The sequence below is a fragment of the Corylus avellana genome, chromosome 5 (genome assembly GCF_965113065.1).
Source record: "Corylus avellana chromosome 5, dhCorAvel1.hap1.2, whole genome shotgun sequence".
In the NCBI taxonomy this organism is placed as follows: domain Eukaryota; kingdom Viridiplantae; phylum Streptophyta; class Magnoliopsida; order Fagales; family Betulaceae; genus Corylus; species Corylus avellana.
The window spans coordinates 20319760-20345557 of NC_142494.1; the positions used below are offsets into that span (position 1 = coordinate 20319760).

At 35.7% G+C, this 25798-nt stretch overlaps 4 protein-coding genes across 4 annotated transcripts; 3 read left to right on the forward strand and 1 right to left on the reverse strand.

Moving 5' to 3' along the window:
- Positions 1-5070: 5070 nt before the first annotated feature.
- On the forward strand, positions 5071-7611 carry LOC132183291 (Pyridoxal phosphate (PLP)-dependent transferases superfamily protein). The gene has a single exon (XM_059596695.2). It carries the CDS (start codon positions 5548-5550, stop codon positions 7462-7464), a length of 1917 nt encoding a protein of 638 aa, XP_059452678.2. The 5' UTR covers positions 5071-5547; the 3' UTR covers positions 7465-7611.
- Positions 7612-9871: 2260 nt separating this feature from the next.
- LOC132182643 (Pentatricopeptide repeat (PPR-like) superfamily protein) lies at positions 9872-11871 on the reverse strand. The gene has a single exon (XM_059595944.2). The coding sequence runs from the start codon at positions 11676-11678 to the stop codon at positions 9885-9887; it is 1794 nt and encodes a 597-aa protein (XP_059451927.2). The 5' UTR covers positions 11679-11871; the 3' UTR covers positions 9872-9884.
- Positions 11872-12991: 1120 nt separating this feature from the next.
- LOC132182608 (hydroxymethylglutaryl-CoA synthase) lies at positions 12992-21375 on the forward strand. Its single transcript, XM_059595909.2, has 12 exons — positions 12992-13346; positions 15500-15606; positions 16382-16514; positions 17937-18080; positions 18905-19063; positions 19535-19608; positions 19730-19805; positions 19920-19975; positions 20400-20487; positions 20587-20727; positions 20812-20961; positions 21043-21375. Exons 1-12 carry the CDS (start codon positions 13275-13277, stop codon positions 21268-21270), a joined length of 1428 nt encoding a protein of 475 aa, XP_059451892.2. The 5' UTR covers positions 12992-13274; the 3' UTR covers positions 21271-21375.
- A 3037-nt stretch (positions 21376-24412) lies between these two features.
- LOC132181980 (Peroxidase superfamily protein) lies at positions 24413-25553 on the forward strand. Its single transcript, XM_059595195.2, has 3 exons — positions 24413-24613; positions 24695-24883; positions 24988-25553. The coding sequence occupies exons 1-3, from the start codon at positions 24452-24454 to the stop codon at positions 25549-25551; spliced, it is 915 nt and encodes a 304-aa protein (XP_059451178.2). The 5' UTR covers positions 24413-24451; the 3' UTR covers positions 25552-25553.
- Positions 25554-25798: the final 245 nt, after the last annotated feature.

Genomic DNA, 25798 nt, shown 5'->3' on the forward strand with positions numbered 1-25798 from the left:
CAAGAAAACATAAATAAAACTCATGATAAAAAAAATGACGTAGAATGCATGATCATAAAGAAACATCAGCAAAACTCCCCCTCAATGTATGACTCAATTAACAAGAAGAAACTGGAAATGCAAAACATGTTTCTCCCCCTCAAAAGTCAAATGAACACACATGATATACACATCAATGACTCATGTATTACACAATGAATATCCTAAACATTCTCTAAATATGCAAAATATACATGAGACTAGAAATGGCAAGAAACTCATATTGCTTAACCCAAGCCAAGAAAATGTTCCATTCAACCCATGCTTGTGTGGTGTGTGTGTAAGCCATCCAAAGAGAAAAATTTTCAACTTACAAAATGAGGAGAAAGTTTCACCACCATGAGGTTTTGACAAATATATCAAATCAAAAGTCAAACATTATCATACTAGGGCCTAGCCACTCTCATCCTATACATTTCTCTTTGTAAAACATTTTGCACAAGTTTGACACAGTGAAATAAATTCCTTTTGGAATATGATCTTTTGATTTTATTTGTTTTACTATCTTGTTTATTTTTCTCTTTGAGAAAGTGTCCTTAAACTTTTGGTGCTTATCACAAAAGAGAAAGCAGGAATTTTTAAGCCCTAGGTTCAACTAGCATATGGTCAATTTGAAAAATATAACTAGTCAAAAACCTTATATGGTTACCTAACAGACCTCATAAATAAAGTGAAACAAAACCTCAATTTAAGCTTTTAAATGTGCACAAGAGATAGAGCATAGGGAAAATGTACAACATAAGCTCAGGCTTTAGGTAATCACAAAAACAAGTCCATTGACACAAATTTTCATCTCATGCATATTAAGAACATTCCAAGACACAAGGAACTAAATCCATAAAAAGCAACATGAGAAATTAATGAACTATCTAGGTGCATAAGACAAAAGAAAGAAAAGAAAACAATCAAAGTAACATATTTTTGTCTTTTTGAAATTTTTCACAAAAAAAAATGCACACAAACAAAAATGCAAAAAAAAAAAAAAAAAACATGCTTGAATTGAGATTACAACAGGCAAATAAATGAATGTCCTTTAGCATTAAACTTTCATCACATCTTATAAGTCCCACTACAAAATAATGATTTGGTTTAATAACTACTTCTAAGTCTTCACAAGACATTACATATTCATGAACATTTGATTAGCAACTAGACAAAAATCTTTGTGGTCCGCACACAATATCTCATCAATAAGCCTATCAAAGATCACGATATATGAATTTCTTGAAAAGTCCTTTATGAATATGCGTCATAACAAGAATCTCAAAATTAACATGTATACACTCTTCACACAAAAAGTGTAACAACAAAAAAATTGCAATGCATAAATTAGAAAGTAAAAACAAAAAAAAATAATGCAAAGAAAAGAAAAATAATATGCACTAGGATATTCAAAAATAGGCAAAACACTCAATCCTAGGCCTATTAATAACTCACCTAACTCTAGGTGAGATCACTACCACTCCCCCTCAATGGGTGAATGTTATAATCCTTCCTAACCCACTCTTGAACAATCTTAGGACCAGATTGATGACACACATGGGGTCTCAATTTAAAACAATTTGGTCGAATATGACCAACTTTGCCACAAGGATGACAGGTGGGAACAAACCTTTGAGAATGTTGTCTTTTATGAGGAGGGATATATTTAGACTTTGATCTAGGCAAACTCGACTCTATATCACATTTTTCTTTCTTAGGAGAAGCCGAGTTTTTCCAAAGTCTTTGGGATTTAAACTGAAAACAGTTTAGTCTGATGTGACCAATAATCCCACAATAGTGGCATGTCGGAACAAACTTAGCTTGAGTTTGTTTCTTAGAAGAAGTCTTCAATTTGGGCTTCACACAATTATTCAAACAAGAGGTTTTGCCCTTATCCAAACAGACTGTATTAACCTTGACTTCTTTAACATTCACAGGCTTAACAAATAAGGTCATTCTTTCAGATTTAGAAGCATGCAAAGTAGAGCAAACATCATTATCAACAATCATACTATGCTTGTTATCAACACATAAAAAACATTTCAGATTATCACTAGAGAATTTTTGTGAGAGTTCTTTCAAATCATTCTCAAGTGATATATTCTTTTTAACAGGCACATACATCTCAGAATTTAAAGAATCAGTCAACGCATGTGATTTAGACCATTCATTCGCTAAAGACTCTTTTTCTTGTTCTACAGTTTTAAAATTCTTATAAATCTTTTTGTATCTGTAGGACAGTTGACTATACTCATTAGAGAGGATCTTGTACACATCGTCAAGATTATCAAAACCAAAGGAGTCAATGACAAGGGATTGAGATGTATTCATAGTAAAAATGAGTCAAGGATCTCACTCAGGAATTCAAACCAAACAGGGTGAACCCGCTCTGATACCAATTGAAAAACGCTATGCCGACTCCAAAAACTTGTTTATCACAATTTATGCGGAATCAATACTATGAAGCAATAAACAATTCAATCACCCAAAATATATAAAGCAATAAGAGGCAGACACAGATATTTTGTTTACGAAGAGGAAACATTTTAGAAACCGATCTAAAAGTAAAACCTCTCCGGGGCAGCCAAACCCAGGAAATCACTATCAAAAGATTATCCAGAGATTACAGACACTAAAAACACTTACAACCCTTTGCAAGACCTTGGCTCTGTAAGATTGACAAGCCTACAACTCGTCTCCTTGCTCACAATATTTTTCAACGTGATTCTCCTTTACCGGACCCTTCCAATAGACTTCTCAACCGTAGATTTATCAAAGGAATAACTAAAACTCTAAGAGATTCAATTTAACGCTCACCACATATGATCTCTCTTAGCACAACCTCCGACAAACTCTCTGGGGTGAAAAATTCGTGCCTCTCTCTTCTATAATGATGTATATATACCCCCGACAAAACCCTAGACCTAACCTACTTAAAATCATGTTTTTGGGCCTAAAACTTACGGGGTGTCCGGACAGGGCCTTGCGGAGCAAAAATAGAATTTCTGGAAATGCGGTCTGGGCCCGGGGAAGGCCTGTCCGGACACGGCATGCAATGGGTGAAACAGCATTCTGGAAATGCTGTCCAGCCTTGAACAACAGCTCCGATCGATGGGCGTTTGTGGTCCGATTGAGCTGAAATTTTGCAGGGACATTCATAACACATGAATCTACATTATGAACGGTGAAGATTGGATTCTGAGCATTCTATATCAGTGTTTGAGCCCGTAAAAAGTAGTCTCTGTATTTGAAACTGAATTAAACCAACACAAGAACTAACAGAATTTGATTACACTGTTATTAATTTATGGATGTTGCACTATAAACATTAGTTTTAAATTTGAGGTAAATGCTCTGGTCATTAATAATAGAATTTTACCTTATGTTCTCTAATATGTTTATAAGATCACTACTTTATCTCTTATGGATTGGGATGTGACATTTGTCCTTCTTCAAGAACAATGCTTTGTTTGTGCTTCATCCCTTCTACATTTTGTGTTAGGGATTTTTTTTTTTTTTTTTTGCTTTTGAGTCCATCTTCCTTTTGCAACTGCTGCGGGAATTTAGGCTATGACCAAACTTTAAGGTGAAGATTCCAGCAATAATTTTATCGCAAGTCAATAATTCGATGTAAAAGTAAAACCAACAAAAGTCTAGGCGAGTAAAAGCAATGTTCGGTTGATAAAAGAAATACTTTGGACCCTACAAATTTAACAATGAACCTCATGAACTTCTTCAAATTACTGATTTTATCTCCATCATTTTTATTTCAATTGATAGGTAAGAGTAGCAATTCGTGTTTGCGTGTTAGATTCCGGTTGTGTTAATGAATAGATATAAGATTATATAGGTCAATTGTGACTCAACTCATTTAATTAAACGGGTTAGACTTCTTAATTCTAATCCTTTAATTTTGTATTAAATTCGTATTGGGTTTGCGGACTATTATGCTGCAATGACTTTGTTGAACAAGAAATGCCGCATAAAATGACTTTGTAACACAGGTGTAGAAGCATCTAATAAACCAGCCTTCTTCCCATTGCAATTTTCAACATCTAACCCTTAAAATGCTCTTTCAATTTCCCAAACCCAAAATATAAGAAAAACTGTGTTAATTTGAATATGAAATTCATTCGATTCATTGTGCATGCTGCTTTTCTCGTCAAGATTACATACAATATGAAAGTCTAATCATTCTTTATATTTCTTCTGCTTTCATCGGTTGTTGGCGTGCAGCTCAATGCTCTTTAATCATTGCCACTCATCAAGGACAGTCAATGTTCACTTTTTCTCCTTTAAATCTGAACGTCTGGCTTCTGCCGCAGCCCATTATCGTTGATATAAGCTTTTGTTCAAATGCTTTTTCTTGCTTTACTCTGAATTAAACGTACAAATTACAATAGAGAGTTAGATCATGATTGAGTTGAAATAATAGTGGGAAATGGAATATATTAGCAATATAGGTGTGTGTTTGTGTGTGTCAGATTCGGGTCGTGTCGAGTTATGAGTATAAAATTATATAAGTTAACTCTAACTCAACCTATTAAATTAAACGGATAAGAATAAAATCTTTCAATTTTAACAAGTTAATTTTGGGCCTTTGTCAAAAATTGTCAATCATACTCTAAGTTTTGGGCACCGACAAATGGATATTGTTTCTCACGCCATTGTGAAGTAGTGGGGCATGCATAATTATGGAAGAACTTAAGACTTAAGCAACTTGGAAGAAGTCCAAAAGCGACATCTTTGGCTAACATCGATGATGGTGGCCAATGAAATGGCCATTTTGTCGTCCACTTCCGCCTGTCTTTTTCAAAACGAGTACAATAAAAGGAAATGCCACCGCAAGCTGCTTGGCCCCCATTTCAATGCACATATCTTTTATACATGTGGGTGGTCAGTCCACACAGCTCATGCTTTGCTCATAACAACGATATCCCTCAATAGTATGATGAACCCAACTGCATAATCAATGGACAAATCAGACGTACACACACCATGATTCAATATATCTCTATACTTAAAAGATTAGTGTAAATCACTTTGATTTTCATTGATACTCTGGTATAACTGGTTCAGGGTATAACTCAGTTAAATTTGAAAGAACGTCTGTGATTCTCACCATCTAGTCTCCTCCTAGCCACGTAAAATAGCTTCTCCGGCCTCCTTTTTTAAAAACAGAAAAAATAAAATAAATAGATAGATTCATTCAAAGCCAAACCCAATTAAGAGGTGTGGCTGATTAGGTCCATTGGGCCGACTGGCATCTATAAGGTTAGGGACAGTTCTTTGTGCCGTCTCATGAGGCATATGGTGTCAATTTAGTGTTTAAAAAAAACAAAGGAAGACAAAGTCAACTTATGCCTCACATACTTGTTCAATATGCTCATACAATGAGCTCTCACCCACCATGTTGTCCAAAACACTAAAAAAAACAACCATTGAACCTTATAAACCATTATAGCTGACTGAAAAGAAAGCAAAAAGGAAACCAATTTCAGCCAAGGAGAAAAATCAAAGTGAAAGATGCCAAGAGCTGTTGGGGCAAGAGAAGGGAGAAAAATGCAGTCATCTTGCCTGAATGAGGCCACACAGGTATGCCTTCATAGCTGCTGCCCAACCCCTCTCTTCAGCCCGCCAGCAACTGAGAACACCAAGGCAAGAAGCAGCACTTCTGCAGCTTGTCGCCTTGACTTTGCATCAACAACTAAAACCTCTATCTTCCCAAACACCAAGTTTACAAACCATGAGTCTCTCCCATCTTTGCAAGAATCATTCACTAAATTCACCAAAGCTTATCCAAAGTACTCTGATACTGATCAAGTTGACCAAATACGAGCCCAGGAATATTATCATCTCTCACTCTCCAACCATGCCTGCCATGATTATATTGGTATTGGGCTCTTCTCCTATTCTCAACTGCAGAATCAGGACCCCTCAAGAAACGAGATTGCCTCTTCTTCTTCTGCTGCTCCTCCAGCACCCCCATCACCGCCTCGAAAATCGCATTTTCCCTTCTTTAGTATATCCTTCAAGACAGGGAGCCTGAAAACGCAGCTGCTTCATGGTGGCGGAGAAGATGAGTTGGAATCTGCAATGAAGAAAAGGATCATGGGTTTTCTTAATATTTCCGAAAATGATTACTCCATGGTATTCACTGCAAACAGAACGTCAGCTTTTAAACTTTTAGCAGAATCTTACCCGTTCCAATCTAATCGGAAGCTTCTGACAGTTTATGACTATCAAAGTGAGGCGGTGGAAGCAATGACAAATAGCTCAGAGAAGAGAGGCGCCCAAATCATGTCAGCAGAATTTTCATGGCCAAGACTGAGGATTCAGTCAGCGAAGCTAAGGAAGATGGTTGTGAGTGAGAGGAAAAAAAAGAAAAGGGGACTTTTTGTCTTCCCTCTTCATTCTAGAATAACAGGATCCAGATATCCTTATATCTGGATGAGCATAGCACAGGAGAATGGGTGGCATATCCTGATTGATGCTTGTGCATTGGGACCAAAGGACATGGACAGCTTCGGCCTCTCTCTCTTTCGCCCAGACTTCTTCATTTGTTCCTTCTACAAAGTTTTTGGGGAAAACCCATCTGGTTTTGGATGTCTATTCGTCAAGAAGTCTACTATTCCAATCCTGGAAGCTTCTACAAGTACAGGTATGATCAATCTCGTCCCAGCAGAGAAGTTGTTTCGGTTCGCAGATGATTCTTCTGGTACTGACACGGAATCGAGCTTCTCTGGTCGTATACAAATAGAGCCTGCAAGATTGGAAGAAGAGGTACCTGCAGAACTGAAAGGATTGGGAGCTTCCGAAAATGGGGAATCAGAAGAAGCTGCTGATTTAATTACAGTTGGACATGCCAAAAGCAGCACAACTGGGAGCTTGGAAATGGAATGCAGGGCCTTGGATCAGGTGGACTCATTGGGACTAATTCTGATCACTAACAGAGCAAGGTACCTGATCAATTGGCTGGTCAACTCTTTGATGAAGCTTGAGCATCCTAACACAGTGGGGATTCCCCTGGTAAGAATATATGGGCCAAAGATAAAATTTAGCAGGGGACCTGCATTGGCTTTCAACGTATTTGATTGGAAAGGAGAAAAGGTTGAGCCCGTTCTTGTACAGAAACTTGCAGATAGAAGCAACATTTCTCTAAGCTATGGATTCTTACACAACATCTGGTTCTCAGATAAGTATGCAGAAGAGAAGGAGAGAGTACTCGAGGTAAGAGGAACTGGATCAAGCAAAGTGATGGACAAGAGGGAAGAGAAAGCTGATCGCGGAATAACTGTGGTTACAGCTGCGCTTGGGTTCCTGGCCAATTTTCAAGACACCTACAAGCTTTGGGCTTTTGTTGCTCAGTTCCTAGATGCAGACTTTGTGGAGAAGGAGAGATGGAGATATACAGCTCTTAATCAGAAAACAATTGAAGTTTGAAAAACAAATTATTCATTTATTCTTCTGGATGCTGGAGCCCAGATGTTGACGCCTGTGCAATCAACGCTAGATTTTTAAACATATGAAAGTAAATTGTGATCTTAATGTAATGGGTTTCAGAAATTTTCAGACACTTCATTATCTTAATATACTTCCTCTCTACTTGACAGATAATATCAACAATATAGATCTTAATTCGTTCGCATAACGGCTCAAATTGCCTGAGATAAAAAGGATCGCTTGAGGAATAAGCAGAGAGGCACATGAGTAACGAAAGTAATACATAAAATGAGCATCTGTACCACAAGTAGCTCAACTTTGCTTACCATGATAGAAATGGATAGATAGACTACATTTATAAACTATGGAGAAAGAACACGATGTAAAAGCTTAGGTTTTCTTAGTCCTGCAATCTCGGGCCAGTAGCACAGAAAAAATGCAGACAAGGGGAGGATTGACATACAGGCTTCATCACATTCTCACTGCAGAACGTAAGCTGCTGACCAATCATCCAATTCTCCATGATATTCTTTGTCCTTGTGTTTCATCATCCTCCTAAAAGTTACAACAAATCCAATACATTATATGGCGCAGAGTGTTTCATGCCTAGCTTTCCTCAATCACTTCGTGTCCTACGTTTTGTTGGCCCATTAAATTGTGGATATCTTCCACCCCTCTATTTCAGTTCCAACAAATGCTACAACTCAAATCGTGTGGAAAGCAACCAAAACTTAAGAACTGGATACCTCCAGAAAGACAGTATAAGTAAAACCAAAACTAATTATATAATTGATCAACTGAAACTAAATATATCAGAGGTAGCAAGAACAAGATAATCCATAATTGATCACACTAGACTCAAAATTTTGGACAAGATATTCGACATGGCATATCAAACTCCTTTTCTCAATAAACTTATAATATAGTGAGGGTCACATGATATGTGATGCGTAGCTTAAAGATCTGCATTATTCCATCATCAAGATGTTGAAATTACTTTCCTATGTAATGATCTCTGAGAAAAGGTTCACATGATACCTCCCTGCAATTTCCATCTTCAAGGAGCATAGGGCTAAATTTTTAACATTATAGAGTTTGTACTCTGCCAGTGCCAGTGCAGGGAAGAAAAAACCACTGCCAGCATCTACTATGCACTCATACTTCACCAATGAAAAGTAAACGTACCAGACTCAGAGTTACTGCTGAATGAATTCAATAATAAAAACCTATAGCTAAAATACTTAGCTCTGTCCTATCATCTTTCCTCCAGTGGCTAAACTTATGTTACAAGGTGGCGCGTCTTAAGTTGCACAGATTGCTCCACGGTCTTCAACATCCCCATTTAGTACTTCTGCCCAAGAATTGCCACAAAGGATCTTTCTTGTATTTCGTGGGCATGGAAGTTGCCTCTGGAACTCATGGTATATCTTTTTTGTCAACTCAAGTATGCACCAGATCTCTTATTAACAAATAGAAATAACAACTACAAGACCATTGGATTTTCACCAACTAAATCATAATCTTCATTATCAGAATCCAGCATACAGTCTAATCCTAAACCGTATCAGCAATCAGTCAAAATCTTGTAACTAAAGAATTACTTTTATAAGAACCCTTTTCAACAATAGTTTGCATTTAGCACATTCAGATCATTTTCTTGTGTTAATTTTTTATCATTGGATATTTAAACATAGGCTACCAGAATTTGGATGAAATTGTATATAGTACTAATGCTGCTCTTCAGCCTAACGGCTAAATCACTGCTTTTGGGAATTGATTACAAGGCAAATAAAAGCAGTTTCTTGTTTGCAAGCTAAACCATAGCGGCATAGCTCATGGGGCATATTGAATCAATCTGGCTTCACTCTATCCTAAGGATCCTTTAATGAAATAATTTAATGGTCACTAATACTGTCCCTAACTGTCATAGAGAACTGAAATAGAAATCGGACTGTCTCCAGCATCTCATAAGGATTAACTTTATTGTCATTCTTATTTTCCCTACATACGTAGAGGATTGAAATAAACTTGGCATCCAAGTGTACTATTTTTTTTTGTTGTGGGGAAAGGGTGGGTTCCTGATAAGTATGAATGCATAATGAAGCTTCCTATACCCACTCTTGAAATGAAGTTTATCTTCATACACTCAAACAAAGAAATTAATTAGGTTAGACAAAGTAACCACAAATATGCACTTAAGACTAATGCTTAAATCTATTGCTCTTTTTACATGCCTGTACCCAATTAGTAGATGACAAATGCAGTCTCGAAGTCCCTTAATGGAACTCAGAGTACAATCAAGGAAAACCTGTAAATGGCACAAGTTGTCAGGAAGTTAATTTAATTTTTTTTTTTTAAAAAAAAAAAAAAAAAAAGCAACAACAACAACGAAGCTCTTCGACTTTGTGATAAAAACTCACTCATGTTATCAAGAATGGGTCTGAAAAATGCCCTTCAAGGTAGACTTTATTTGCAAGGATGTTTAACAATTGATGAACATCCTCATACTGAGGGTGGCTAGTATCTCCAGCCAGAAATTCACGAGCCTTACCATCCACCTCTATAACACTTGATCCAGAGGCCTTTTTTATACCTTTCTCCTTCATCAACCTCCGAACCCTTGTCACTTCAGCCCATCTTTGATTAGTAGCATATATGTTGGATAGGAGCACATATATCCCACTATCTTGAGACTCAAGTTCCAGGAGGCGGTCTAATAATTCCTGAGAGAGTTCAACAATTCCACTGGCATTACAACCACTAAGAAGGGCTCCCCATATCAGCACATCAGGTGGCATGGGCATAGTTTTTATCAGCGCCTGCGCTTCATCCAAGTGTCCAGCCCGACACAGCATATCAACCATGCATCCGTAGTGTTCTAACCTTGGAGAAAGATTATTTTGTTGACTTATCATTTGATAGAAGTACCTACGACCTTCATCAAGCAAGCCAGAATGGCAGCAAGCTGTTAAAATGGCTAGAAATGTCACCTCATTGGGCCTCGTATCAGATCTAATCATTTCTTCAAAATGTTTGAGTGCATCATGCCCATGTCCATGCATTGCTAAACCGCCTAGTAAGGTATTCCATGTATACACATTCTTATAAACCATCCTATTGAAGGTCTGTAATGCCATCTCTACACAGCCACACTTTGAATACATGTCAATCATAGCAGTTCCAATATGGGCGTCCCATTTAATGTCCCTAAGATCAATATACTCGTTGATCCATCTGCCATAATCAAGAGCCCCAAGACTAGCACAAGCTGAGAGCACGCTAGTGAGTATAACCCTATCAGGTTCAATGCCTGAAGTGTGCATTTTGTGAAACAACTCCAACGACTCTTTGGGGCGTTTACATTGCACCAAGCCACTAATGACAGTAGTCCATGATACGATATCTCTCTCAGGGAGCTCATCAAAGATTTGCTTTGCCTCAAACAAACACTCACACTTGACATACATATCCAGGATAGCATTTCCTACCACCAAACCCACCCCTACACGCTTAAGAATCAAGCCATGAATCCCCTTCCCCAAACTCAAATACGCCATTCGCCCACAAGCCACAAGAACACTGACAAAAGTTGCTTTACTTGGCTCCACATCCATCCTCGAAAACAAAGCTACAGCCTCACCAAACAACCCTGCTCTCACATACCCAGATATCAAACCAGTCCAAGACACCACATCTCTCACAGGCATGTCATCAAACGCCCTACCAGCAACAGCAAAATCACCACAAACACTGTAGAAATGCACAAGCGAGTTTTGCACAAATAGATCACCTAAAAATCCCATTTTTACAACCACCCCATGAACCTGTCTACCCTCCCCAATCCCCAAAAACTTAGCACAAGATTTCAGAACCACCGGAAAAGTGTACATGTCAGGGATAAATCCCTCTCTCACTATCCTCCTATAGGCCAACACTGCCGCCCTCGGCGTGTCACTTCCAGCATAGCCAGTTATCAGCAAATTATACGGGAATGAGCTAATGCGACAATCAATTTGCTTCAAAAGATCACAACCATATTCACTAAATTCAACAAATTTTCCGAAGAACCCAGCAACTCTGTTAACAACCAACTCGTCACGAACCACACCAGAAGTTAAAAGTTGCGCTTGGATTTGCTTGAAGGTCCTCAAATCGTTGCATCTATGAATGAAATCTAAAAGAAACCATTTCCGAGAAAGCATGGCCTTGCTCATATCCGTTACATCATGCCCATCTTGAGAAGAGGTCTATGAATTACCAAATGTCCTTCCAATTGTACATTGATTTGCATAAAATCCTGAATCTAAAACAGCCCATTCCATTTCGGAGAATGCATGGTCTAGTTTTATATAAATTACGCCAAGCCCATTTTACGAAGAACTCCATGACTTCTTTTTATTAACGATTTTAAAAACCATCTCACGTTTACACAAGGAGTTGTGACAAATACTACTTTGATAAACTTTGAACTATTTATTTTGAAATAATTATTGAGATTTATTTATTTATTTATTTATTATTATTATTATTATTATTATTATTATTTTTGACATGCACAAGGAGAGACAAAGAGGATGGAGAATTCGAACTAATAATCACTGTTTCATGATGCGTGATTCTCAACCGATTAAACTATCTTTAGGAACGAGATTTAAAAATTTGTACCTGATGCAATACCTTAAGGATCTTAAATCTACCATAAATATATTTTGTTGGAAAATGCTAGGAATAATGTTATAAGTTTTTTTAAAGTCCTTCTGGAGTCATCACAAATGTGACGTGGCTATTAAAATTATCAATAGATCAAAATTCAATACATCACGTCTCAAATTCAATAGTAATTTTAAAAACCACATCACAGTTGGAAGGATCTTAGGATGACTCTAATATTCTTCTCATGTTCTCCTTGTATTCTTCTAATCTTATGTAGATATTATTTTCTAAAAAAGCAAAAAATAAAAATAAAAATAATGGCACCACTGATCTTTTATTTCTCTCACTTAATTTTTAGAAAATAATATTCACTTATAATAAAGAGAACACTAAGAGCCTATTTAATTGAGATTGTGTTTGAAAAATAGAGCTTTTAAGTCAAAAAGCGTTTTTTAGCAAAAACTTAAAAATAAATCATTTGCCAAGGTGGGTTTTGTCCAAATTTTTTTTTAAACCCTTAAAAGCGCTTTCAGTATTTTTTACTAAACAGATAGTTTTTTCCTCAAATTAACTTTTTAAGTGTTAAATGTATTTTTAGGCAGTATTTTTTTTTTTTTTTGGTTAAAATCAAAACGTCAGTGATATATATATGTATGTATATACACAAAAAAAAAAAAAAAAAAAAAAAAATTTGCCTAATGAGAAATCTTCGAAGTAAAATAGCATTGTAAAAAAAAAAAGTAAATACAGAATTGAACGGCGATAGAGGCGCACTGGCGCAACGGAGCTAATACCAATTCAACGTCTTCAAGTGTCAAATACGAACCCCGGGTCAATTTTGTGATGATAATACCAATTCAGTCATTATCTAAGCTTCGGGTTCAACAATTCAACGTCTTCAAAAGTGGCCGCGACCGTAAATACTGTCCAAAACAAGTGTCAAATTCGAACCCCTGGTCCTACATATTCGTTCCCAGCCACGTTTTCTGCGCACTTGGAACGCCTTACAGAGTTACAGTAACGCACACGAGCTCCTACTGCCTCTCCACGGAGACTTTCTCGGCCATTTTTTCTCTGGCTTTCTCTGCGTCCAAACAAGTCTTTGGGAACCAGAAAGCGAGGGGAATCCGACACGCTTGGACTGGGGGAGCTAGGAAATGGCTTCCAATGCGAAAAATGTTGGAATCCTCGCCATGGAAATCTACTTCCCTCCTACTTGTGTGCAGCAGGTGAAGATTCCTCTGGTTTTCTAATGTTCGAAACTATTTGATTGATCTAATTGATGTTTAAACTCTATTTTTTTATAAACAAATGTACGGAAAATTTGGTGCTTGTGTTTGATTTTTTTTTTTATTATTATTATTATATTATTATTTTGTTTTTTTGAGATAATTTTTGTAGTTTTATTTAGTCGTTGTTTTTTCTTCTTTTTTTTTTTTTTTTTTTTTTTAAGTTTTAGTCGTTGGTAAATGTAAGGATAGAAATGGAGACTTAAAAATTTGAAATTTTTCGGTAACCAAGCAGAGCTTAGTGCTAGTCCTAGTGGTGGCCAATCATAATTATAGTAAAGAGAGAAAAGAAACAATCAAAGGCAACCTATATATGAATATGTATGTGTGTGTGTGTGTGTGTGTCTATATAAATATAATATGTTTTTCCGGAAAAAAAAAAAAAAAAAAAAAACCGAAATATAGAAAAGTAGAAGCCATAGTTAATTGTTTGTTCATCTTATTCAAAGGCATCCTCAGCTCAAGCGTGATCAATTAAACATGGTTGTTCCTTGCAAAACCTCTGTAGAAAATCAAACCAGGGCGAGTTGTGCTTTCCTGTATAAAGTAGTTTCTTATAGATTCTAAAGGCTAGCTTCATTCAAGTTTTGGTCACATCAAAGAGACATTGAAGAATATGCTTTAGTTTAATTAATTTGCCTGACAACCAAAACAACTGCCTTGCTTTGAAGGGAGACAAAGCTAGGATGTTTATTTAGGAGGGGCCAGATATAATTATAAAATAAAATCTCTCTTAACCTCGTAGGTCCATCCATGAGAATATGTGAGTAGGGTATTCTTGGTGAATAATAATATTCTCAAATTTTTCGGTGGGAAAAATTAATTGTTAAAGATCAACCTAAATTAATAAAATATTTGTAGAATATATAAGACCTGCAATGTACATAGCAAAGTGTAAATGGTCCAAAATTTACATTGTGCTGGTTCTAGATAAAGACTTTTGGTATTAATAAATACTTGTTTTTAATTATCCAAAATAAAAAATTAAGTACTTTTTACCTTGTGGCAAAATAGGGAACCAGTTGAAGTTGTATAGGGGCAAAGAAAAATGACAAACTATTTAGGGCATGGTCATCAAATATGATTTATTTATCTTTCCTTTCTAGAAGAGTTCTTACTTTTCTGTCTGTAAATTCCTTTACACGTTCTTTCAAGAGTAAAATGACAGAAGAGTTAGGCTGTAGAAGTTGACATTACTTGTTCTTTCTATAAAATTAGATATGCCATTGGTCAAAAGAGCCAACAAACAAATTATAAAAAGCTTTTGTTTTGTCAAAAAAAAATAAAAATTGGGGAGTAATTTGATTCTACAGTCAGAGACAGAATTATTTTTGTGGAGTGAGGAGTGATCCAGAATTGTGTAAAAGATGAGAAAAAAAATATTCAAAAAAAAAAATGTCAATACTTGTTCCATCTACCTCTAACCTTTTCTCCTGATCCCTCTACTTACTTAAGAAAAACAAATGTCCTGCTGTCTTAGGCATTTTTTTTTTTTCGAAGTAATCTTAGACGTAAACCTATTAGCTAGTTAATATCAATATCTAAACATCAATACAAGGGCTCAGGAAAAAAAAAACAGTACTAAGAAAACAGTATTGGGACGGACCTTTGGGAGGAGGGGGTGGCTTCCTGTGGGTCCGTCCCTGATCATCATTATCATCATCCTGGTCATCATCATCGATTCATCATCCCAAATCCAGCCTTCATGTTGGAGTGACGAAATTCAAAGCCCTTCCTTTCGTATGATAATTCAAATGAAGCTTTCTTCCTCATGTATTTTGATTCAAACACATGTCTCTCACATGTTTGTCATGTAGCATAGGACTAGCTGTGAAACGAACCACAATTGTAATAATCGATTTCATTAACCACATTGCTTGCCTTATTAGTTTTTATTCTTTTTGTAAAACTTTCCAGGTTCATAATATTTTTAGGCTTGAGAAATAATCTCATAACACAAGCTCTCAACAAATCCTTATAAATATAACTTATCTCTAAATTATTGTTCTGCATTTCAATTATGAGAGGGCATACCTCAATATGCATTTTACTTTTTTTCCTAATACAACTTTCTGCTTTACATGCATTTATAGGAGGCCCTAGAGGCTCATGATGGTGTGAGCAAAGGAAAATATACTATTGGGCTTGGACAAGATTGCATGGCATTTTGTACAGATGTGGAAGATGTCATCTCAATGAGGTTATTAATCTTTACTTAGTTTTCAATGTTATAGCATGCTTTTGTTGGTTACTAAGGATAAATTACTGACAGATAGACGGACTTGTGTTTGGGGCCACTCTACTTTAAAGCCTCCATAATTAGATTTGGAGAAAAAAGAGACGTTAAGCCTCAAAGGTCCTCTTGGATAATTCTTTCCTCCTTTATGAGAAAACAAAAGGTTCTTGAACATGAACATTCAGCATCTCTTCATGAATTTTTGCAGAGATGACTGCATAATTGTCTTCTTTAAACCGTTTATGAGAAATTTGCATTCTCATTGCTATGAGGTTCTGAAGCAAACCACTAATTCCTAGGTGGCTTCTCTTGTCTTCCTCTGTGCGGCGCCTTACGCTTTTAATAATATTTTGATTATTTATCAAAAAAAAAGTTCTAAAGCAAAATTCTATAATTTTTTTAAATAAATACGCTTTTAATAATGTATCTTGCTAGAACTTATGTGGAAGATTATATTCTGCTTTTACTAGAAATTTGGTCACTCTGATTCTGAAGTCAAACTTGGATGTTGATTTTTTTATTTTATTTATTTATTATTATTTTTTATCTGCGCCATACTTGGACATTGATTATAAGGTCCATTTTGATGATTCTGGATGTTCTTAGCACCATGAGTCAAAAGTCACATGAACTGTTGTTATACTTGTAGATATGTGAAGTCTCCTATTACAGTAAATTTATGTTTCGGTTTAACTTTTTGCCTAAAAAATTTGGTTCTTATGAGTCCTTTGAATTTCAGTTTGACAGCTGTAACTTCTCTCCTTGAGAAATATAAAATTGATCCAAAACAAATTGGACGACTGGAAGTTGGCAGTGAGACTGTGATTGACAAAAGCAAGTCTATTAAAACCTTCCTGATGCAAACTTTTGAGGTACTCCCTTTTTCTTTTCATTGTTCCTGATCCTTTTCTTTTTTCAGAACAACCTTATGTACTTTATTCGTAGCAAGCCAGGATTGTGCTCATCACATAATGTTTGCAGGAAGCGACCTCAGCTACTAATTTTTATACCCCGAGTCATAAAATTGGAGAAATTAGAAGCATCATAATCTATTGTTCGAAAAAAAAAAAAAAAAAAAAAAAAAAAAAGAAAGCATCATAATCTACACTACAGAAGAACTTGGGATCTCCCGTCACTGCAAACTGTATCAATGTTATGAAATATGAGGTTTTACCTCTCTAAGCTAACAGAGGGTTCAATAAGAAAAGGCCTAATCTATAATCCTATGAAAATTAGATTGACACAATTTGTAGGTTTCAGGCATTTGAATCCTCACCCAAGTTCGAAACCACCTATTAGTTATATCTTAAAATCACGTTAAAGTTCTTTATAGGGGAAAATGCAGTTTACCCCCCCTGAAGTTTCAGGGGTTTTTCAATTTTAACCCCCAAAGTTCAAAAATTGGCAATCTACCCCCCTGAAGTTTCAAAAATTGGCAATTTAAACCTTCCGTTATTAATTTCCGTTAAATTTGACGGATTTTTTTAAAAAAAAGCCTGAGGGTAATGATGTAATTTCATAGATTTCCATCCATTTAAACGGAGGGTTTAAATTGCCAATTTTTGAAACTTTAGGGGGGTAGATTGCCAATTTTTGAACTTTGGGGTTAAAATTGAAAAACCCCTGAAACTTCAGGGGGTAAACTGTATTTTCCCCCTCTTTATATAATGTTTGTAGCTGTCAAATATGGACCATACTGAATATTATATTCCATGTTATGCATGCCATTATGCGAAAAGCTTTATAATGAAATTAATAAACTATGTGAAACATACAATTGTAGGAAAGAAATATACAGGTGTTTTTTTTCCTTTCCTAGCATTGATGAGACCGTTTTAGTTACAAATATCTTGAGAATGTGATATTTCGTGGCAGTGACGAAAGAGTTTTGTGTAAATAACTGTTACAATATGAAAACTTGTAAAAGGTCTCATTAATTATTGAAGTGCCTTTGGGATAATGTTTAGTTATTCACTAGGAAAATAAACTTAGAATTGATTTTGCTCAAAATTATGAAAGCTGTTAGTTGTCCATGTTTCAAACATATAATATGTATGAATACTGTATGTTTGTAATAAACTTAGAATTGATTTTGCTCAAAATTATGAAAGCTGTTAGTTGTCCATGTTTCAAACATATAATATGTATGAATACTGTATGTTTGTGTCTTTAGATATGCTTGGAAAAGAAATGCAATATCATTTAGTATAAAAACATATTGTTCATTTGCATGTATTGTCATGTCTATTTATTGTGTGAATCACATATCTCATGTGCACTCATGTCACAAGCAGGAATCTGGTAATACTGACATTGAAGGAGTTGATTCGACGAATGCGTGCTATGGGGGAACTGCAGCTTTATTCAATTGTGTGAATTGGGTAGAAAGTTGTTCGTGGGATGGACGCTATGGTCTTGTTGTATGCACAGACAGTGCGGTATGATATCTTTGTAACCGGGACTATAATAAGCTAAATAAGTTACTGATGAATGGTCAGGTGAAGAGGCAAATAGCTCTCTGAAACTGTGATTTTACCATCTCTGAAGGAATAGATTTCATATGTGCCCTAGGGTCTTAGACACCTAAACATCCAAAATGATCATAGTGGTGTTTTTGTTTACTGGATTCTGGAAATGTTTCAAGATTTGAACAGTTTTCAGGTGTAAAGGATAATGATTTTGGACTCATCAGTATAAAACAAGCTTACGTAACATGTAATAGAAAATGTAGATGCTATCAGTTGTTCCATCTACATTGGTTTTTCCCTTGAAAAAAAAAAAAAAAAAAAGTCTTTTCTGCTTCTTCGCTCTGGCTTCAAGAAAAGAAGTGCTTTGTTTTAATGTGGTTAATACTTTTACCCAACAGTAGGAGCTACTGAAAAAGGAAAAAGAAAAAGTTCTTCCTTTGATGTCGTATCTATAGGGTTGCCTCGGTCTGGATCATACTTAGGATTGTGAACGAAAGTAAATCTTCTGTAATAAGAAGTTTCCATGTAATTAAATAGCATAAAGTAGCATTTCTGGTGAATCTACAAGCGTTCTAGGGGCTTTCTTCCTTTTTTTTTTTTTTTTTTTTTTTCTCTTTTTCCTTCCTGCATTCCTGTAAGCTCACTGTAAACTTGAATACCTGGGATAAAAATATTTCAACTTCCGCCTGAGCTCTTGCATAGATGTAACATCAATGTAATGCCTAGTGCTGATAATTAACTCTTTTTAGTTCTGATATCTATATTTTACTCAACTACTGCCTTTCTTGTTTCAGGTTTATGCAGAAGGGCCTGCCCGGCCTACTGGAGGAGCAGCTGCAATTGCCATGCTGATAGGGCCTGATGCTCCTATTGCTTTTGAAAGCAAATTAAGAGGCAGTCATATGTCTCATGCCTATGACTTTTACAAGCCCAACCTTGCAAGTGAATACCCAGTAATGCTTCCTCACATCCTCTCATTCACTTCAACGGATGATTAAAATATTAAAAGTGGTAATATTTATAATGGCAGTGTCATAGCATAATCCCCTATATTAGACTAAACTCTACTTGTATTCATGTCCTAGTTTCTTATACTGATCAATTTAGTCAATAATGACTTATCTCTATTTTCTTTTGAATGGTTAAGTATAAGGAAAATATGGTAATAAATACATAGAATGTTTGTGGTCCTACTTCTGCACTCTTTTACTGCAATGCAGAGTTCATAGTAGGAACAAAAACTACTTTCACGTCATAATGTGCATGCTTGTAATGCATGAGAAAGTGTCGTATCATTTGTAGTGTAACATAAGATGGCCATTATCCTGTCTTGGCTCCACATTCTGACATACTTGATTTAGATTCTTTTTCGTACCATTTTTAATACTTATATATATACATTTTTTGGCAATTTGTGTTTGTAGGTTGTTGATGGAAAGCTGTCACAAACTTGCTATCTCATGGCACTTGATTCTTGCTACAAACATTTCTGTGAGAAGTATGTTTTCACCTAACTAGAAAAGAAGAAGAAAAAAGAAAAAAAAGCATTTCTATTTTCCTTTTTGAAAAATATTTATATCTCTGTCTCACTGAAATCCATACCAATATGCTTTATAAAGGTATGAAAAATTGGAGGGCAGGCAATTTTCAATTTCTGATGCTGAGTATTTTGTGTTTCATTCTCCATATAACAAGGTATGCAGTTTTTGCAGTTTTAGTTATGCTATTAAAATTTAGTATACCATCTCATCGCAAGTGTGTTGAAAAATTTTAGTTATTGATTCCATTTTTCTTTAACTGCTGCTGCAGCTTGTGCAAAAAAGTTTTGCCCGGTTGTACTTTAACGACTTCTTGAGGAACTCCAGGTTCGACTTTTGCTATGTTAATGGTTGCCTGAATGTCGTATTAATTTATCAAATTATTTCTTAAATTCTAACACCATCCTAAGTTCACAAAGTGCTCTTACTACCTCCCTTCCTCTAGACAGGTTATGTAGCATCACTCACCCCAAGGCTTTAAAATTTATGTAACTAGAATCCACAATTTTATTTAAGAAATTGACATGGAGTGATATATTGTAAATGTCCCAAAAATGAATTGTTGTGCATCTTTTCTGAACTTATTTCTTTGTCATATGAAAATACAACACCATACAACAATTCTTGGGTATGTGGGTTGATAAATTTAGACAGAACTTGTTCTAATTAACCATGGAAGAACCACCAAATTTTATAATTATTTGATTCATACTCGGTTACAGAATGGCTTACATATGCTCTCTTTCACCAGCTTTGTTGATGAGATTGCAAGAGAAAAGCTATCCCCATTCTCAGCTCTATCTTCTGATGAGAGCTATCAGAGCCGGGATCTCGAAAAGGTGAACTTACCATTCTCAATATGAGATGGCATTCTATGACAACATGGTCGTTGGATGCGAGCCTCCTGTTCATGATTCTAACTATTGTCCATTTTACAGGCAGCCCAGCAAGTTGCTAAACATGTATATGATGCAAAGGTGCAACCGACCACCTTAATTCCAAAGGAAGTTGGTAACATGTACACCGCTTCTCTCTATGCAGCATTTGCATCCCTTATTCACAACAAACATACCTCACTGGTATAAACCATTTTAACTATCTTTTATGTTCGGTTAGCCTTCATGCATCTCGAGCTAAGTGATATCGTTGTCGTTGACTTCCAGTCAGGTAAGCGGGTAGCCATGTTTTCATATGGGAGCGGTTTGACTGCTACATTGTTCTCATTCCAAATTCGAGAAGGTCGTCATCCTTTCAGCTTGTCAAACCTTGCAACAGTGATGAATGTTTCTGGAAAGTTGAAATCAAGGCATGAGGTATCTTTCCTTTACACCTTTCTTTTTAACTGTGGGCTAATCAGCTCGTGCATGCCTTGATCCTTTTCCTTGAATGAGCAGTTGCCTCCTGAGAAATTCGTGGAAACTTTGAAGCTCATGGAGCATCGATATGGGGGAAAGGACTTTGTGACAAGCAAGGACACAAGCCTCTTAACCCCGGGCACCTACTATCTCACTGAAGTTGACTCAATGTACCGTCGATTTTATGCCAAGAAATCTGACGACGTCACAGCCAACCACACCAATGTTTCTATATGTGGTAATGGTCCAGTAGTTAATTCTCATTGATATTTGCTTCCTTGGAAAAATGTACAATTTTTTTGTGCTCATCTGCCAACGTGGTTGTGTTGTTTGAAGCAGCGTTATTACTCAAATTGTAACTCTCCGTCGTCATCTCTGTTTCTAGAAAATCTATTTATGTATTTCTTTTTCTAAATTATCAGCCTGTAACCCAAAAAAAAAAAAAAAAAAAACAGTATTTATTTTAGACTGGAATCGGCCAATTTTGACGAGGTTCGAGTCTTTTTGGTTATTTATTTTGTAACTGCGAGATAATATTGCCCAACAACGAGAGAATCTTGTTACTCCAATTCGATAGAAGTTAGATACTAGTGTAATGCTCTAGTCCTCTCAAATATCATATGACCGTTAAAATCACTAATAGCTTGACTCATGTACTAGAGTAATGTTGTAGTCCTTCTAGCATTACTTTAGATGCTACACTATGATGTCTTTTTTATCGATTATGGAAACCGACACCCTTGGGTCTATTTACCGATCGATAAGCCTAATTGTGAATGAGGTTTGGCCTGAAGAAAATTCAATTGAACAAGAACTAGCTCTCATAGCTCAAAATCATAAAGAAATAAGAAATGTTAAGGGCCACTCACCGCTCTTTTCTTTTTTCCATTTTTGTTATATATATAAATCAAATTGCACTTTCCCTATTGGATTTTGGCTCTTCTTCTACTTGGAAGTCTCTTTGAAATTGAAATTGATGGGAGGATTATATATGATATTAATGTTGATAGTTAGGAGGGGGTAGGGGCCATTAACTATTTTGGTCTTTACCAATTCCTTATCAATTTACTAAAAAAAATATTTGCATGAAAATATGATAAATAAATAAATAAAATTGCTCCCATTCTATGGAAAAATGTTGAGAAAAAAGGCTACTTGCCTAGCTGTGTAACTCAATTTGCCTAGCTACATCTCACCTTGTTGGGTCATTTAAAGTCCAGAGCTCATTTTCAGGATATTGAACTGAAAAAACTAAATATGTAGTGGCTGATTCAATCTATAAGGTGCTTAGCAAGTGACAATTTACTAGCACTATGGAATTCAAATCCTATCATATCATATCTCCATTTTTTCAAAAGGAACTCTTCGAATATCAATGTCCCCATGTCTGTGACATCGTAGTCTCATATCAAGAAGATGATTGGTGAGTGACTAAATTATAAAAGAATTTATATGTGCTAAATTAAACATTGATTCTTAGCTTATTATGTGAGATTGAGCTTTATGAACGATTCTAGGGAGCTCCAATTACAATTTGACTAGTCGTTTTGAAATGATAGCATAGAAATGGCTAACGATAAGGGTCATGTGGACGTCAGGGATATAATTGGAGATATTGTAAAACTAGGTGAGATTAAGCTTTACAAGCGATTCTAAAAAGCTTCAATTGCAACTTAACTAGTTCTTTTAGAATGATAGCGTAAATGTAACTAATGTTTTTCCTTGATTGTTACAATGCTCTTTTAAGAATATGTTGAAATGCATAGCAAACTCAAAATGCCATTGGAAATTGTTCTTCCCGTCAAGATGACCTTTTTTCAGTGAGAACTTTGTTACCCTCAAATCCTCTTAAGGGTTTGTTTGGTAAAACTCGTTAGAATGTGCCTTTTGCTTTTTAGTTATGATGTGACGTAACATTAAAAGTAGTTTTGAGTATTTTGTGTTTAGAGTTGTTTGCCAATGGTTTTTTTTTTTTTTTTTTTTTTTTTTGGCTAAAACACAAAAAACTGTCCTAAAAAATGTTGCCAAACAAGCCCTAACTCTCTCGGTTAGAATCCCAATCAAACCCAAATGACAAAACATAAGAAAGATAATTCACATATATTTGGAGCTACAAATGTTGGATAATCCATTATTCTATATACTTACTAAAGAAGTTGCCACCAATACTTGGTCCATTTCTCTCTGACATAACAATTTGGCTACATCATCAACTACACAATTAAATTTTAGTTCAAGGTTTTCAATCCCCTTCACTTTCCTTATACCAAAACAATAATATTAGGAACCTACCTTAATTTTTTTTTTTTTTTTATTGAAAAAAAAAAAAAAAAAAAGGAAGTACAGAGTTTATGTACTCCATCTTTCACCCACCGTAACCAACTAGATAGACATGCACCAACAATAACATACTATTTTCCCATTGTTCACGTTTGAAATTTGCTGAGAAGGAATACTTCAATAATAATTCTATACAACTAAGCCATTTCTATTGAAAAGGGAAAAAACTATTTTCCATCGAGAGCAATTGTTTGGTATGCCATGCCTGATGCCTCAATTAGTCACAAAAATTAGAAATCCTAACCATACCATCAATTCATAAAGACCCTATTTTATCAAGATATGGTGTAAAACCTTATTTTACAGCTTTCAATAAAAATTTGATATATAGGTAAAAACACAATAATACAATGGAAATGAAAATGGAGATGAAAACACTGTATCTTTAATTCAAATCAATTTTCTGGACTTTTCCATTTGTTCTAATCTAACGTCCACTGAACCTCCCATCCACCTTCGAGCCCTTAACACCTGAGTCTCCAAATCTAACCAAGACGGTGGCTTCGGTGGTTTTATCAATGCGTATTTTGTTTATGAGGTATTTTGTCAAGAGTAGGAAAATTATTTGGTGTGAAGGGTTATATTATTTTTTGGTGTTTCAAGTTGAAATGTCTGCTTCCTATTAGAGAGTGTAAAATACTCAATTTACATAACAAACTAATTGAAGTTATTCTCTAATTCATAATATAAACTTTACAAAATATATCTGTTTCTCTATGCTATACTAAAATAGGAATAGTTAATATATTATCATTCAAAAAAAAAAAAAAAAAAGAATTGTTTGAATTGTTTTGTTGATCGTACAAGATAAGAGATTAGGTGGAGATACTTGGTCTCAAAGCAGAACAAAAACAGGGTCAAATTTCTACAGGTTTGTCCTACATTGAGTCGCTTGGAAGTATACTAGAATCTACAAAGAATTTAGTAGAAATCTTTGCTTTTTAAACTATGATTAGCTATAAATATAACGCTATACTTCCATGAGACTTTCATCACAACTATCATTTTTCTTCTTTCTTCATCGATCTTAATCGAAAACAAAATGGCTGTTTCTGTTTGTGCACCAAAAGTACTTGTCTCTTGCACAACAAGTTTCCTACTCCTGCTCATGGCTTCATTGTCGAAAGCTGTGCTGGATGCTCATTACTATGACCACACATGCCCACAGGCTGAGAAGATAATCTTAGGGACAGTTTACGAGGCATCCATGCATGATCCTAAGGTTCCACCTCGAATCCTTAGGATGTTCTTCCATGACTGTTTCATAAGGGTATCACCTCGATCTCTGTCTTTTTCTTTCATTATTATGGAAATGGGATATATATATATAATTGTTGTAAGCTATTGTTAGGGATGTGATGCGTCGGTCTTGGTGGACTCAACTCCAGGGAACCAAGCAGAGAAAGATGGCCCTCCAAATATCTCACTTGCATCATTTTACGTGATTGATGATGCCAAAACTAGGCTTGAAATGGCATGTCCTCATACAGTTTCTTGTGCTGATATAATTGCCATTGCAGCAAGAGATGTTGTAACCATGGTAATTCCCTTGCTAGCCCTCTTAACTATGATTAAATTAGGTTATGAGACCCGAGACATGAAATATTTAATTGAAGTAACTAACCTTCTTTCCAATTTCCTCAGACTGGGGGACCGTATTGGAATGTACTGAAAGGAAGGAAAGATGGAAGGGTATCAAAAGCAGCAGAAACCATAAACTTGCCAGCTCCAAGCTTCAATGTAACCCAACTCATTCAAAGCTTTGCCAAGAGAGGATTAGGAGCCAGAGATTTGGTTGCTCTGTCCGGAGGCCACAGCCTCGGCTTTTCACATTGTTCTTCTTTCGAGCTCCGGCTACGTAACTTCAGCTCTGTGCATGACATTGACCCCACCATGAACGACGAGCTTGCGCAGAATCTGAGAAAGAAATGCCCAAAACAAAACAAGAATCGCAATGCCGGGGAGTTCTTGGACTCGACATCATCAACTTTTGATAATGAGTATTACAGAAGGCTGATGGCAGGGAAAGGTGTTTTTGGATCGGATCAAGCACTTTTTGGTGATTATAGGAGTAGGTGGATTGTTGAAGCATTTGCAAAGGATCAAAGCTTGTTCTTTAGGGAGTTTGCGGCTTCAATGATCAAGCTAGGGAACGTTGGGGTGATTGAGAAAGGTGAAGTGAGAGTTAAATGCCGAGTGGTAAATTGAGAGAGACTAATTAAGTCTATTTTTTTTTTTTTTTCTTCCTTTTGTGATTCCCTCTTTATAATCATGCAAATGATCTCGTTACTGAGTTTTCTTTGAAATTTAATAAATTTGATTAACATTGATTGGCACACACTGAAAAGGGATTTAATGTAATACATTGGAGACATCTCTTAGCATGTTAGAATCATGTTTTTTTATTTTTTATTTTATTAATGCTATTAAAAAAAACATGTATTTCTCAGTTTCT